The sequence below is a fragment of the Amblyomma mixtum genome, chromosome 5, assembly GCF_055824585.1.
Source record: "Amblyomma mixtum isolate Tamu chromosome 5, ASM5582458v1, whole genome shotgun sequence".
NCBI classification, from domain to species: Eukaryota; Metazoa; Arthropoda; class Arachnida; order Ixodida; family Ixodidae; genus Amblyomma; species Amblyomma mixtum.
In genome coordinates, this window is record NC_143016.1 from 141,240,300 (window position 1) to 141,257,367 (window position 17,068).

Sequence of the window (17,068 nt, forward strand, 5' to 3'; positions counted from 1 at the left end):
CTAACCTTGTTCTCAAAACGGGACCAATTATTATTTACTGAATTATCGTGAAAAGATGCTTCAAATGTTGTGCGATATTGGCTTAATTAGAGACTGAAGGCTGCATAGTTTCCTTCGTCGTAGAGGCGAATAGTATTGTTTTGATTTTGGCGTCGTGGTGGATGGAACTCAAATGTGGCGTGGATCACTTTATAGTCGCTGATTTCGCGTAGATAAGTGACAGATGAGAGGGCTTCCAGGTGGGTAGTTAGGATTAGATCTAGGATGACCTCCGAGAAATCCGAGAATCCTTCGAGAAACAGAACCGGATTCTGCATATAACTTATTCCTGAGTAATTTTGTGAGATTATATAATTGTACGTTCCCTCAAAAGCAGCTAAGGCAGTCAAAAAAAGATCCGTAAGCCATGGATAACACCTTGTTTGCTCACCAGAATCCTAGCAAAAGATAGGATGTACAAGGAGTTACTAAAAACACGTGATCCCAATTTCTTTAAAGGTCTAGTATCTCTTCCCGCAGCGAATTTTGGCCTCGCTTTGCAGCAGCAATTCGTTGCCACACTGACAACGACGTGATGGGGCAGAAGTTGTCATGCACAGCTGTCGATGCAAAAGGAAGGTCGTAGTTGATACTGAAAAAGAACTTTAGCACAAATACGAAGAGCACGAGAGAGACAGTGAGGCGATAAACCAAGGGCTAGCTTTTTTATTTATAAATGCACACTTAAATACCATACCGCCGCGCTGACGCTCTCATGTCATTGTAAGCAAGCAATAAATGTAGAGACCTCTATTGAAGGGTTCTGAAACTGCTACAGGCTTGTATTCTTTGCCGAAAACACCTGTGGTGTATGAGAACCAGCCAGACATGATTGCCCGGTGTCCACAAATATATATTTTTAGGCTCACTTCGCCAGGCGGAAAACCACTTCCGCCGGTGCGCACGCGTAAGTTGCAGCTAGTCTTCTTCTTTTTCGGCCGGACCATCGTAGCAATCGCGCGGTAGGCCGCTACAGACGCATCTGGCATTTACGCTATGCCACAGGTATCTTCTTCGTTTCACAAATGTTTGCTCCATTGTAGATAACGCACATTGCATTACCAACTCGCCGACTACGCTATGTTGCTCCCTCATACCCCGGCCACCAAGTGAGGACACTCTAGAAAAGGTGTGCATCCGCTGAATTTAACATCTTATAACCACCCTCGGCACAGGCTGTTCACATACCGCTCTGAGACATACCTGGAAAATGTGAGAGGAAAAGCGGAGATGGAGATGAACAGTTGGAATTATATTTTAAGTTAAAATAGTATATTATGGCCGCAGCGCTCAGCTTTAAAGATATAGATGTAACAAGCTTCTCGGTTTAAGTTCCAGTAGTATATGCACGAACAACTTCCGTGACTACATAGAACATCAATGAAGGCAGAAAGGAACCGGAGAAAAAAGCTGCACGGAACTGCGTTTGGCTTCTCTGGTAATAAGAGTGTATTTCGTCGCATTGCAAAGCCTGGTTGGAGGTGGCGCCCAACTGAACAGCCCCACCCACTTGCCCTAGCCTGCCTTCTAAGAGGAAGTGATCTCCTTGAGAATGGTACGCGTGTTGAAGGGCAGCGATGCGACCCAGAAATCCCTGACGATTTCTGGCAGCAACTTCGTGATCACTGCGGAAACTACAGAATCAACCACGCTATTAACTCCTTCCAGCAGAAAAAGCGTGCCCTCCAGCCAGGTGAGCCACACGTTTACAGGAACAAGGTCGCCCGTTGCGCTGTCTACTTCAAACAGCATCTTCATAGTGACATAGGGGGACATGGTGGTCAGTGTTCCTGATTTCCCGCCGCAGTACCTTGAAGGAAAGGAAAACAGATACGCACACGGTCTTACGCTTGACATTGACTAGGTGTAAAAAAGTAGTAGCCAAGCAAAACTATTATGGCAGTCCTCATGAGTTCCATGAATAATTTTTAGGCGGCAAAATATTACTCAGATTTCATAGAATTAATGGCAGCCGCTGACCACCTGCTGTCACCATCACCGTCATCATAAGCCTAACTATATCTCCCGCAGAACAGGCGCCTCTCCTATGCCCCTCGAATTAACCCTGTCATGTATCACCTGCGGGCCCCTTTTCCCCGCAAGCTACCGGATTTCATTTGTCAACCCCACTTTCTGCCTGTCCCTGAAACCGTTGCCACCTCTCGAAATCCATTTCTTTACCGTAAAGGCCCATCGGTTGTCTTGTCTCAGCATTACATTCCTCGCCATACCCATTTCTTCTTGACTTATGCCCGCATATTAATAACTCCTTTTTGTACCATGATCCATTCAAATCTACTCCTTTCTTTTAATGTTGCAACAAATATTTTCCTAGGGTACATAACTGAGCTCTCTCCAACCTAATTTTAAGCTTTTTTGATAGCCTACAAATTCTTGCTCAATAGGGCAATACTAAGAAGATAGAACAGCTTTATACTTTCTTCTTGAGGGGTAGCTGTATAGCATTATTCATGACATGAGAATGCCTGGAATATGCGCTTCCCAGATTTTTATTTGCCTGGCTTTTCAATCATAGTGCGGGCCACCATTGCAACATGCTTTAAGGGTATGTATTGCGTGACAACTTCCGATGTGTGCCCTCCTATTGCAAACTGGTGCTCCTTTCTTAGACTATTTGACATTATTTTAGATGTGTTCTTATTTAGTTCAGGCCCAGAGTTCTGCTTTGCGTGTCATCGTTCTCGATAATGCAGACGTAGAGGCGTAAGCAGTCAACCCCGACACCGCCTATCGCCAGCACGGCTTTGTTAGGATTATCTTCAGTATCATTCGCGCTAGAGGGAATGCAAGGAAGGAGAGGCAAGCAGCCCTTGAAGGGTTTATGCCCGCAGCCGGCCCGCGCGTCCGCGCCCCTCTGATCGTAGCGCCGAGAGAGCGGAGAGCAGTCGCTCCGCTAGTCAGTGTGGCGGCCCGAGTGCTTCTACAGCGGTGAGCAGGAATGTAACACGTTAGCGCCGACGCGCGTGCGTCGATGTAAGAGCGTCCTGCTGGGCAAGTTGGTAACGGTTCATCTTTGGTTACAGGCGCGAAAAAAAGACACAAGGCAGAAAGACGGGACGAAGGCGCTTCGTCCAAAGATGTTGAGTCTTTTTTGCGCCTGTAACCAAAGACCAGCGTCGATGTAAGAGTTCATATCTAAGATCTCAAACACCAATGCCATGCCCTGAATTTATTGTAATCAGGTGAGGCACACTTTGAAACAAGATGGACCCATGTGCGATGAACAGTTAGTAGAGAAACCCTTTCATAATCCAACCTTCAGTGCAGCAGCCAATGCAGCGAAGGGCCCTTCGGACACACCGAAGTGTTTGAGTGTGGAACGTCGCACCAAAGCCGCTGTCTAACACCCCAGGATTCACAGGTTTGTGCTACCTAAACTTATTATTCTCACTGCCGCAAATGTGTAATCGCCATTCAGTTTTTTACTAACCCAGTAATAAAGATTTAACTCCGCGAAAGGGTCCTAACCCTTTCGCACAGTTAAATCTTTTTTTTCTGAAATGAACCAACTAGCCCGGCACATCCTTTTGCAACATATTTTACTAACGCTGTAATCAGTTAACTGCAAAGCGAAAGGCTCAGTTGGTAGCCACAGATAAGATTTGATTACAGCCTATGGGAAATCAGAGAGAACTGCATATCGCTTGCCACATCGACTAATGGAAGGAGTGTTTGGCCCATGCGCTCACCTCCATGGCGCGCTGAAGCGCGCAGATCCATGCGTGTTGATCTCAAGCATCGCTTTGCTCCGCCGGCAGTAAAGTCGTGGGGCTCCTTGCAACTCCAGCTTGGACAGGCCGACTAAGGTGGTGTTGCCTACTCTCAGACCTGGGAACACATCTCTGGGCTCCGCGTCCGCTAAGTTGTCGGATTGGGGCAACCGCTTGAGCAGGTCATCTACGGCCGCCTCCAGGTCGATGCCAGGAAAGGTGCAAGTGCCTAGAGATATTAAGTCGGGTACGCCAAATTTAGATCGATCAAAAGGAAGCGTAACATAATGGCAGTAACGGGGAAAGTGCACAAATTTGATTTCAGCAGAACAAAGAGGAGTTGCATCTTAAAGAATTTGTAGCTCTATGGACTTCTCTACGCCTTTTTAATGCTTTCATTTTCTACGTAACGGGGGTGAAATTACTTGGTTCCGTTTCATATATTTTGCGAGATGTTCGTGTTACGGTGTTGCTTGTGCCGCTGCGTTGCCTGGTTAGGCAAAACTGGCAGTTACTTGGCTCAGCTAGGCCAAAATATACGTACTGATACGTACGTTATAAATATACGTACTGATATACGTACGCATATTGCGCTTCATAAATGTGTCCTTATGCTGCGCTGTATTTTGAAACTGTTTACTCCTAACAACCGAGCAAGCGCACTCATATGTGGCGGGCCATATGGAAGAGTTTAGTCTAGAAACCTAAAGTGATGCGAATAAAATAAATTTCACGAGAGTACTCCAATGATATAAGTTGGCTACCGTACGTTTACATTGCATGATGGATGAGGCAGCTATTGCGCACTTTGCTTTCTTTGAGAATCACGCGAGAGTGTACTATTCAGTGCGTCGCGAATAAAAAAAACTAAGGCTTACATTACTTGATTGTAGTGTAATTTCATTTCCTTTTCTTTCATATTTTGTTATTTCAATTATATTTAGATCTAGACTTCAATGAGCTTGCATGGCATACCTTTCCGTGAACCGTTAAAATGAACTCATGCCTAGGTTACATGGTTCTTGATGTCGTCTAGCCCAGCAGCCTGGCCAGGTGCTCACACACATGTGTATGTATAGAGCATAAAATCGATTCTCTTAAATTTCTGCACGAAAGCGTGATTCATGCATTCACGCTGCAGTGTTTGATTATGGTCATTCTGCACTGCCACTTTAAGTCCTGTTCACATTATCAACGACTAACTTCAGCACTGACACGAACAGCTGGATTTATGAAGGCAAGTGAAGCGCCCATCTGAGAAAAACATGGCGGTTTTCCAACTTCCGCTTTCGGTATCGAGTAGTATATTGTTGCAACCGACTAGTTGGAGCACCAAAGTCAAGAAGTTTGGACAAAAATTCTTGCTGTACCCTTTCATACTGTGGCGTGGGTTATGGCATAACGAGGAACATCCAAGGTAGGCGATGCAGGACACATACCTTATTTTGGTTATATAGTGCGCTGAAGGAAACCTTATTGGCTTCGACAGCCCCCTCCTCTCTCACCCACTTTTCAATGACGCATAACGAGGAGTTCATAAATATACCTCTGGCAGTCGCCACAAATGTGACCAGGGTGCTGGGCGAAATATTCAGCTGATCATAGTGTTTTGCAGTACGCGCGTGTGTAGAAAGATACAACTTTGCTGTTAACCAGGTGTGACGTGTTAAAGAGAGCTCTAATGCCAGAAATGTAAAACACACTAGAGAACAGAAGGTAAACTAATCTAAGGCTATTCAGGCCTACGTATGTTGGCTATTAAGGCCTACGTATATCGCTTTCACAGCTCCGCAAACAACAACACTGAGCCTAATGTTGCCATGGTAGCGCGCTTGTGTTCGTGTAATTTTTGACAACCAGTTTTCTTTGCGCCAAAGTGCTCCTATTTGCTCATTATGGACGACTAATTTGGAATCTACGTAATACAAATCTACTAGACTAGACACAACAACGGTCAAAAGAATATTGCCCATCACAAAAATACCAAAAAAGAAAAATATAACAAACCACTTTGCAAAATCCTCTCAGTGTTCCTTCACACCAACGCAGGACTGTCGAGACCATGCTTCTATACCATATTCCCTCAGAACACTGCAGTGCTCGAAACCACCACAAAGACGCTATTAGGGCTGGTCCGCGTTATATAATTTCCGAACGTGCTACAAGCTTCGCTACCGAGCACTGACATCGAAGAAATCAGGGACGGGACCACTCTATTGTGCGCATTCGCGAGACGGATAACACTAATGGATTTCTGCCGGCGGGTATGTTGAAATTCAAACTTTACAACAAAAGACGAGCAACTGCTCCCCATGAAAAGAAGCTGTTATGATCTTCCCTTTGAGCCTCAGTGTGGTAGAGTACTTTTACCAGGCTTCACCGATGACGTCGATAATAAATTCTCAGGAGTAGTATGCTACCAAGGAGGCTTAGTAGTGAGAACGTAAAGTATCCGAGAATCCATACCCTTTCTGCATAGAGGGATAAAGGGTTATCTGAAAATTACACAAACGAGCTTTACTTCACTGCGGATAACTTCAATAGTTTTATACACATCAATAAACTTTTAGAGGATTACCTTCAACACTCCATGTGTCTCTCAACAGTTTCCATGAGTTCTAACCAAATTAACACCCCACTTTTTTGAACAGCTCTTTTTTCTTTGTGTGAACTTCAATGTGAACAAAGAAACAGATTGAGTGTCAAAGGAAGGAAGTGATAAATGCTCGATAAAAGAAAATACTGCGCATGCCTGCTCACCGAATCTCGCACGTTCCTGGGCGGACACGATTGCTGCACACAGCAGGAAAGCGCCAACGGTCTTCATGTTTGCAGTGATGCGAGAGCTGCGCTTGTTGAAAAGAAGAAATACATGATCAGAAATTCAACGTTTGTTTTGCTTTTATTTATTCGAGATACCCCTAAATATCCTTCTCGAGGGTATATGGATGGCAGTATGCATCTGAATATTAGGAATATCATGAACTAGAAAACGGTGAAATGGAAAGGATACTTATAAAATGGTAATATAAATTAAATAACTGATAACGTAACTTTCAATTTTCATAGCGGCGAATTTAAAAAAAAACGTAATAATGTGAATAGAGGAAATAAGAGGATTATTACAGCGAAATTCTTTCGAACAATTTCATTCCTTATTTTTGTATATTTCTTACCTTATCTGTCCTAAATTTAAGCGTGCCACTTAAGAACCAGAAATTTACAAACCAAAATTTGAAAGTTAAATTTAAAAAATTAAGGATCGAAAATACAAAAACACACAGGGATGGAACATTCTAAGACGAATCCTAGGTATGCAGGGAAAAAATAATGCACTACAGCAAAATAACAATGTATCAGAGTACATTTTTTGATTGAAAAAGAACAAGAGGCAACCGTGACTGTGCATGAAAAGAACATATATAACAAAAATATCTTAATACTAATTAACTTTCAACTTTCATAATAAAGCGAGGAATTAAAAAAAACGCAATTGAGGTGATTAGACAAAATTAGAGGACTATTACATTAAAATGCTTCTGGGGAAATTTTTCCTCCTTTATATTTCTTTCCTTATCTCTGCTAGATTTTAGCGTATTGCTTATAGTCGCTTGCCGCACTGTCGTTCTTCCCGCTCCTCTTTCGGTGCAGTTCATTGTTTAACAAGTAGCTGCAGTCTATGAAAAAATTGTCCCCTTGAGATGTACTTCGAAGCCCAGTAAACATCACCGCTCGATACGAGACAACGGCTTTCTTGTTTTTCTAGCGAATTCTTTCCGTTTTTCAGGTAACAAGAGCCAGACACAGATGTTGTGTCGGAGCATCAATCACTCCCAGACGCAGAGGAGCTCTGACGGGTCCCATGCAAAATGTGAATTAGCTGCGTGGGCTATATATTGTTATACGCTGAGTGGCTTATCTAGGTCTGCTGCAAGCAAGCTACGGTGCCGACACGAGGATACAACATTCAGGTGAATTTCCTGTCATTCTTTCAAGCGTCGCTTGACCAGTAACCTAGATGGTTTTGTGAAATCCTTTTCCTGCGTATAGCGGTGAAGGACATGAAAGCGGGGTTTCTATATATCTCAAGGAAGGCTTATTTAATTAACGCGAATTGAGTTAGCCGCGAGGTATGGCCAACTTCAATTTTTTTCATTGCCTTCAAAGGCAATGCAAGTAAGCGGGAAGTTAATCAATATCTGCCAATGAACAAAAGTGTATTATGTCTCATAGCTCGTTAAAATATTCGTTCAGGGAAGCAAACGTGAAACAGCAGACAGAATTGTGGAGACCACGCAACCGTGCTGTCGATTAACGTAACAGAAATAAAATTGCTTGCTACCTCTACGTGAACGGGCGGAAGCGAGTATTACTTGCATATCCCTCAAATATTCACTGTTTTTCCCTAACTAACGCGTCTGAAGAATTTAACCGCCGAAGCATCGTCTGTATTCTTCTCTCCCCTGCTGTACATAGCGATGACAATTCTCTAGAAGGGATTAATGCGTTTTCTTAAAATCTGTTCGAAAACTATTCATCCCAGACCAAAACACCCCCGCCTTGCCTGATATTACCAGCACAGGTCTTCGAGCCACCCGGGTGCAGCCAAGTTTTTCATCCTTACCGCTGTTGATGCTGTCTTCCTTGAGAATCCTGCTGTTCTGTAAGGTGTGTCTTGCTCCCGCTAAGCTGAACAGGGTGCTGGCACCGTTCCTCCAGGACTCTTTATAGGAGAGAGGTGATGTGGCTGCAGTGCTTCCGTCGGAAGTGGCGGAGGCACGAGCCGGGGCCGTTGTTTGCGTGCGGCCGGGGTGCCTGTATTGCACAGCACAGTGGAGGCTACGTGCGCACTGCTCATTAGTTCTCTTCTGAAAGGAAAGAGATTGTAATAATGGGAGCCTTTCGGAAGACGACGGCGACTATAGGCGCCACCAGATTACTCTCTTAGACGACGTTTCATCTAAAGCTTCCTGTACTTGTTTTGACCCGTGCACTGTGTCGCGTCAAAGAAAGAAACTTCGGTAACGGCTGCAGCTAGTAAGCTGGATCAAACATTTTAACCGCTGAAATTTCAACCTGCGTTGTCTTGGCTTGTCGTCTGCTTCCGACGCTTACGTCAACGCAATTAAACGAACAAAGAATAACTTTTTCTCCGCGACATTACCGACTATTTTAAAAACGAGTGTTAAGAAATTCTGGCGTGTTATACACCCTGCGAACGACCCATTAATTAGACTACAAGATGCCTCCGGTAAACTTATCCCCAATGATCTTTGTGCTTCCGTGCTGAATGGCATATTCGTTGAAAGCTTTTCCTCCATTTTAAGCGTTAATCTGCCTTACATACAGCACCACAGGTTCCCGACAATGTCATCTATAACTATCGATTCACCTGGCGTAGCCAAATTAATTGAATGTTTAAAAAATGATTCTTCACCTGGTTCCTATGCGATTAGCGCTAAATTCCTAAAAAAATACTTGTGCTTGTAGTTGAGTTATACTAACCAAACTTTTTCAACAGTCACTAGACACAGCAAACCTTCCGAGTGACTGGAAAATTGGGAAGGCGGTTCCACTTCACAAGTCCGGTGGTAAGCACTCCCCTCAAAACTTTCGTCCCATTTCGCACACTAGCACATGCTGCAAATTACTAGAACATGTCATTTTCAAGCATGTCGTTACCTTTCTCGATGAGAATTCATTTTTCACATCTGCACAACATGGTTTTCGTTAAACATACTCATGTGAAACTCAATTACTTGCCTTTACTGATAAGCTATATCGCATGCTTGACCACGAAACTTGTGCTGACTGCATTTTTTTCTTTTTCCAAACCCTTTGATAAAGCATGCCATAAATTGCTGACACATAAATTGAGCTATCTTAATCTCAATCCTAACGTCTTCGACTGGATTAACTCTTTCCTTCTTAACCGTTGGCAATTTGTACATGCTAATAACACTAATTCATCGATTGCTAACATGCTATCCGGTGTTATTGGTCGTTGTAACACTCCTATTCTTAATCTATATTAATGACCTTCCTTCTGCCATATCTTCTAACATTCATCTCTTTGCTGACAATTCTGTAATATTTCGGGAAATAAATAACGTTAACGATACTCACACTGTACAGTCAGATCTCAATTTGGTGTCAGACCGGTGCACTACATGGAATATGGAATTAAACATTAATAAATGTAAAGCTTTGCGTGTTTCCCGTCCATCTAACGCTCTTCGTTCATAATATCTTAATGGCACTCCTCTTGATTGGGCAAAAACATACAAGTGCCTAGGTATTCATATCACTCAAAATTTAACATGGTCTATTCCTATTGAGTACGTTAATAATAACGCTAAGCGCATGTTAGGATACTTAAGTCGCAATGTCTCTGCCGCTCCCTCATCTCTGAAACTTATACTCTACAAAACACTTATACGTCCTAAACTAGAATACGCAGCATCAATATGGGACCCTACACATGATAACCTTGTATATTCCTTGGAACTAGTCCAAAATAATTCCGTTCGCTTCATTCTTTCAAATTACAACCGTACGGCAAGCATCACAGCCATGAAACCTATAGTTTCACTCCCACCTTTACAATCTCTGCGTAAAATTGGTCGCCTAACACTATTTCACAAGCTATATCATCACGTTGCGCTTCACGGCATTTCGTATAACCCTCAGAATAGCCGCATCGATAGCCGCCACAACGTTGGCATCTCAACATGCCACACCAAACCTTCTTTTCAGTCATATCTTCCCCGCACATCTGCAGAAAGGAACCGCCTTCCCCCCGATATTCCAGCCATTGCAGATAACAAAACCTTTCACGACGCAATAGCTAACATTGTTTATTCTGAAGGAAGTTGATCATGTGTTATATTTCTTTCCACTGTATTGCGTACATCAATTTTATGTTATTTACACTTTGTGAATGTTGTTTGTTTTATTCTGGAGAAAATTTATTTTGTACTACCTGTTTTCACTGCATTATATTCATTGTTCCCTATCCTAATTAACCCACTTCCCTCTGCAGTGCCTTTTGCCCTGAGAGTACAATAAATAAATAAATTGAGGTGTTGCGGGGCGGTGGCGTAGCCAAACGATGACGGTAAATATGCAAGGAATAGACAGTCTTGAACTTTAGAATTAATTTTTAGAGAAACGACAACGCGATGCTCATTGAAGTCATGCTGAATAAATGCTCATTAAAGCGTTGATAATGTTCAATAAGGGCATTGTTTTGAGTGAAAATTTTGTTACTTGCCTTCATGTGTGGCCTGCACTTGTCTTTTCATGCTGCCGCCATCATGGAATGCGAGAGAAGCTACTCGCACGAAGGTGTAACTCAAAAACACCGGGTACATCCTCATATGCGAACTAGATTGTAGATTTTAGGTTGAACGCAGGCATGCAGATGATTATTTACTTCCTGCCATTAACTATACTCGAGCGGCTCATTTTATTGCACAGTCTTCCATGCCGGTTTGCTCAGTTTTTCGAGTAGAAAGTGTTGCACAGAAGCAGTCTATTTTATTAAGAAGCTCAGTGCATTGGTAACCAATTTGTGGCCGTTATTCGACAGACTAATCTGCGCGGTTCATGTAATATAAATCCATCGAGTTTTGATCACCGTAACTCCACTCAGTCATGTAGGCTTATGAAACGATGTGAGGCCTGTCTGAGGCAGTCAGCTCAACGAAACATCAAAACTCCACGCAATAGATATTAGAGAGTTGTTGTACTGCATTCTTAAACAGGCGCAATACCCCTCGGTCTGCACGCTGCTTGAGTGCTGTGCACTGCAGTCCGACTCCTGCGGGTCGCGTATTCACTGCGTACATATGCAGAACTTGTGGCTTTAGGGTGTGTTCGTTAGAGAACCCTGCGCGCTACTGTCGTTGCTTTCTCTGGGAGCGTGAGAGGGCGAGCTACGTCTGCAATTATAGCCGCAGGACAGCCGGATACTCGCCGCAAAAGCGCTTTTAAGTTACCGACGATTTAGTGCGGTAGAAAGAAGTCAACGTGTGGAACCCATTTTCCTATCCATAGCAGGGGCAAGAATGGCAGCATATGCACATGCAGCATGGTACGAACAGCCATTTTACCCTGCGCGCACTACACAAAAGTTATGACCGGTTACTAGCATACTTCATCGCCGAGGAGCCGGAAAACTACGGGATGAAAGTGCCAAATCTACGCATTTGTCGTTAGGCTCCATTTCACTGCATCAAATTTGCCTTTTAAGTGGTAAAAGTAAGCGACGTTCAAAGTTTCGCAGAACAGAAGGATCGGCTGACAGCACAAAGTGTGTTTTCGCTCCATGGCTGGAAAGCACAAATTAATTAGGGCAATGAAGTGCGACTCTGCAGGCGCTACTTCGGCGTTACTCGTAGTTTGAGATTGTTGTCATTTGCTGAAACCGCTTGCGTGTGGCTTCTTCTGCGCAGTTTACGTGGGTATACAGTTTCGCGTCCGGCAGGACGTTGTTAACCTCGCGCCTGTATGGATATAAGCTGGATCTTTTGAGGCTGCTTCCTGTGTCGGTTCAAGGAAAGACAACCGGCCGTGCACTGCCACCACGGATTGCACGACAGCGAACACACTACCGCCTTTTCGAGAAAGTTTTATGTAGATCACAATTTAAATCAGTGCATTTAGCACATTTACTTATTGTGGTATCTTGTACGTTCCTTGAGAATGCTTTCTTGTCTGCGGCACCTATACACAAAAAGAAGAGAAATAATCATGCAAAACATCACCATCATTAATTAATCAAGCTTAATTAGTCCCCACTGAAAACTTTCAAGGCATTATGGTGGCCATGGATTGCTGTGGAAAGGGGCAACATACTTGTACATCCCGTACTGTTCACTCCGTTGCAAGAAACATGCAACTTGCTATAAACACCTGCGCTCAGAACAGCAAAGAGAAATTTTTAAACCACTTGAGGATTTATTTGCTGCATAGCTAGGTTTATGCAATAGCAGCACTGTTTTCTCATTCTATATACACATGGCAAATTTCTTCCCTTGACGACGAATTCAAAACAGCTTCTGCCAACCACAAAAGAGTTGCTACTGGCAGATGCGAACCTGTTGGCTGCTCATCAATCCTATGTGGCTGGTTGCAAGGTGGGTCAAGCACAAGTGCAGCTGCTCTCATTCCAAATGCGCAAAGCCAACGGTCCCAACATCAGAGCGCAGCAATATCGGCAACCGCTCTAAATTTGTAGTATGGAAGCTGTAGTATGCATCGCATCAATACGGGATTATAAAATAGCATAACATCTGCAGCCTAAGATAGGCATTTTGAGGCCGCTGAAATCAGCTACCGTTACAACACTGCATGTGGTGTTCTTTTAGCAGAATAATACGTTTACAATAGTGTAAAAGCGGAATGTTATGGCTCACAGAATATTCAACGTTTTCCATATACGGAACAAAGGCGTTAGTTCTGTGGCAATAATATTGAGATCTCAACCTCTTTCTGCCTTCATTCCTTGGAATTTCTTTTCACCGCTTTGTGTTTGCAAGCTAACATTCCTCAGTGTGGCGTGATGCTATATTAACCGTAGATACAGGGTATTATCTCTGCACCAAACGGCAAGGAGGAAAAGGATTCTGGCATTATTGGATATTTTTAGTGACGCGAAAAGGTTGGAGCAATGAAAAAGCTATTCATTACGTGGTTGTGAAGGCTCAGCCGCGTATCCTATCGTATGTGTGTTTCTTTTGTGTTGCTTTATTGTGTCTGAGAATAGCATTATCTAACCCGACAACCTACCTGTTGTACTCAGGTTGAATAAAGGAGGCTAGCTTTGGAAAATATGCTCATGGCGCTCGATCCTCAGCGGTCATAATAGAAACATTTGGCAAGGAAACGAAAAACATTTACTGACGACCGATTATATTGATGCAGACGCCACGCTACAGCATTCTTCTTTTACTCAGCAATATAAAAATTTGGGATCCAGTTGCAATTCTGTGTATATTGTCTCTATTCTCAATATTCTCCAATTTAGGTTCTGTTCCATTTTCGTGCACGCAATAGAGAAACGTGTGTCACGTTGACAGAGTGCGGTGAGTGGTTTTACCACTAGCAGAGCACTGGCGCAACGTTTAATTACAAACGGGCCACGGCACCGCCACGTTGCTGCAACTGACACCACGGTGTGGTTTCTGAGACACTAGTTGCTCTCCCCGAGCAATGCGAGAAAGGGTAGACCCCTCAAGTCTCACTGCTACACAGTTAATTTCACAAGAGGGTGTATGTTTTGCACATAGGCTGTCTGTTGTCTGACTGAATTCCTTCTTAATGATTTTCAATCTTTTCCCAGTATTTTTCATTTATTTAACGTAGGAGTTTAACAGGCCATCTACAGGAAGCACGCATAAATATAGCGGGTTTCACAGCGACTGTAGTTTTACCATTAGTGTTACTTCAGGTACTATACGGTTTATTAACGCATTTTGAAATAATATATCGCGACACAAGCTGTTCTACGGCAGTGGCTCCGACAGAATGGCTCATTATTGTATCCCTTATGAAGACAGAAGGACTGTCATGATATAACAAGATTTTATTAACTACGGGATGTTATATGCTTTCAAAAGTTTTTACCAATAAATGCTAGCTGTAATACTTAAAATTTTAACGCTTTACTATACAATTTTGAGGCTTCGATTCCCAGTCGCGACAGTATTTCCTTTATTTCTTTTTTTTAAATGGTTTGGTAGAGGTCACTTTCAAGGTCAAGCTTCACACGAACTCAGTGAGTTGGTTTGACCTCGTGCAAGAGTGCTGTTGCACGAAAATAAAAACGACTATGAAAATAACGATTCGCTCAACAGGAGGCCTATGTGTAAAATATACAGCCTGAGGAAGAACTGTCGGCGCAAAAATGAGGCTTGCGGGCGCTAGTTTTTCTCGCACTGCTTGGAAAGAGCAACGTTGGGCTCGGAGAACCCATCGGCGGTGTCCGTAGCAGCCACGTGCCGGTGTAGTAGTGCATAGCTTAGCCACTGCGCCATATTTGCGTATTTGTGACATTTTTTTGCGCATTTGTGCAGGCAATATTGAAATAGAATATGAATTGGAATAGATTGTGAATAGACACCACTTATTCAGAATTGAAATATAATTATGATTTCATTAGACTAGCGAATTGAACAAGACAGCTATCGCATTTCCTCGGCATCAATCTAATCGATCGTCCGTAATTCTTTTCGTTTCATTAGCATATAGTTTTTCTGTGACCGCTTCTGCTTATGCACATATTTTAGAGCGCTAGACGGTTCTGGCCAGCACAAGTAGCACATGTTTTCGGGCTATCGGGCTAGATGGTTATGCGATGTTTATTACTGACAGCCGTAATAAATACAACAACCGCTTGAAGTCGAAATCACAGTCCACTCAAGGCTACCGGAAAATCTTACCCCATGTATGCAATTCCGCCCCACATAAGTGTGATAGATCCTTGAAGTTTTATGGAAGGAGCCTTGAGCCCCTTCTTCCTCAAGAATAATCGCAAGAAATGAAGCAACGTTTCCCTTCGCTCCAAACGACATGCCCCTTCGAGAAGCAAGTTGGCAAAACAGCCCTTACAGTGCACGTAACTTGTCTAAATAGCCACACTTTGTTCAGCCGCAGCGCCGAAGCCAACGGTGTTTTCAAAATTCTAAAAGATACCTATAATAACTACCATGGGCAATGAGCCTATGATTTATTAAGGGGCCAAACAGTAGTAGTCAAAAAGTTAAATATTCAGTATTAGATAACCAGCCTCCTACCTAGAACATCATGTCCGTATTCTGTGTACTACAGCGTGGGCAATACTAGGCCGTATAAAGCGCTGCAGAAAGTCTTAGATAAACGATCGTGGTCATATTCTGCAGACGTAAATTAAGATACCTTCGTTGGAACGGTCCTCGAGGACTAGCATGTGATACCGGCACTCCAGCAGGATGCCATGGTTATCCTTCTGCTAACATTGTCTATGAGCACTGCGACAGGACACGGGTGTGAGAGTAAAAGGATAACAGGGTTGTTCTCCTGCAGTAGTATCGCCTTGGAAAGGTGCCCTGTAACCCTTCACTTCGTACTGAGCATGAAAGTGGCATTATATGATGATGACCTATTGAGAAGAGACGTACAAGCTATAATTTGAATTGAGGAATACATATTTTGAATTTTGAATATTTTGAATTGGGGAATACATATGCCATTGACGTCTTGGGCAGACACTACAGCTAACTGGTTTGTGCACTGAGGTGCAAAAAACTTTTTTAGAAAACTTTATACATACTGGTGCCCTGCAACATACATTACATGGGCACAGACAATGAGGACAGCTCCACATCTGGCCAATGGAGACATCCTCTCCGAGAGCAGCTTTTCGACTTTTCACTACTGAACAGCAGGCACTTCATCTGCATGACATAATAATTTCTAGCTGTGCATTCCCTGGAATGTGAAGGATCTGCAATATCTTGTACTTACTGATAAATATTTCCATTGCTACATTTCTCACAAACACAAACTATTTTTCAAACAGACAGAAGTTTAAATACAATACAGCACAAATTCACAGTAGTGCTCACGATAAGCTTTGCGCTGCTTTATTTCTTCCAATGATTTTCATTTGAAAGGGTTGTCTAAAAAGTGTTCCTTTTCTAGAAATCGTTTTTCGTAAATACTCAGCACCGACTTTTCTTCAAAGCTGCTTGCCACTAAAACCTCTTGAGCTGCAGCCAATGCTACACAGGTGAACAAGCAGCGAGTTTCCTTGGTCGGGCACCGCCGCGACGCGTCGCTAAATTCGCTCAGCCGCTTCCATGCGAAACAGCCATGACGCGTACAAATCCAACTTCGCTTTCGACACCCGTGGTCTTTTCCATACAATTTCTGGCTCTTTTTCGAACCCTCAAAAGTAATTACCGTCATTAACATTGACGAAGATAATTCTTGGCCATCTGAAAGCCTTTCGCATTTCTCAAAAGGCGAAAAAGTTAGTCTTGCTAAAAAATTTGCAAAAAATGATGCTTTATGGTTTATGGGGATTTAACGTCCCAAAGCCACTCAGGCTGCGAGGGGCGCCGTAGTGGAGGGCTCCGGAAATTTCGACCACCTGGGGTTCTGTAATGTGCACTGACATCGCACAGCACACTGTAATCTAGAATTTTGCCTCCACCGAATTTCGACCACCACGTCCGAGATCGAACCCCTGTCTTTCAGGTCAGGAACCCAGAGCCATAACCACTGAGACACCGCGACGGCGTACACAAAAAAAA

General features: G+C 43.3%; 1 protein-coding gene across 1 annotated transcript; it reads right to left on the reverse strand.

Moving 5' to 3' along the window:
• Positions 1 to 689: 689 nt before the first annotated feature.
• LOC149343913 (uncharacterized) lies at positions 690 to 8,482 on the reverse strand. The gene is made up of 4 exons (XM_089546098.1): positions 8,395 to 8,482; positions 6,531 to 6,616; positions 3,750 to 3,999; positions 690 to 1,849 (listed from the first exon to the last, which is right to left on the reverse strand). The coding sequence occupies exons 2-4, from the start codon at positions 6,595 to 6,597 to the stop codon at positions 1,567 to 1,569; spliced, it is 600 nt and encodes a 199-aa protein (XP_089402224.1). The 5' UTR covers positions 6,598 to 6,616; positions 8,395 to 8,482; the 3' UTR covers positions 690 to 1,566.
• Between the last annotated feature and the right edge of the window lie 8,586 nt (positions 8,483 to 17,068).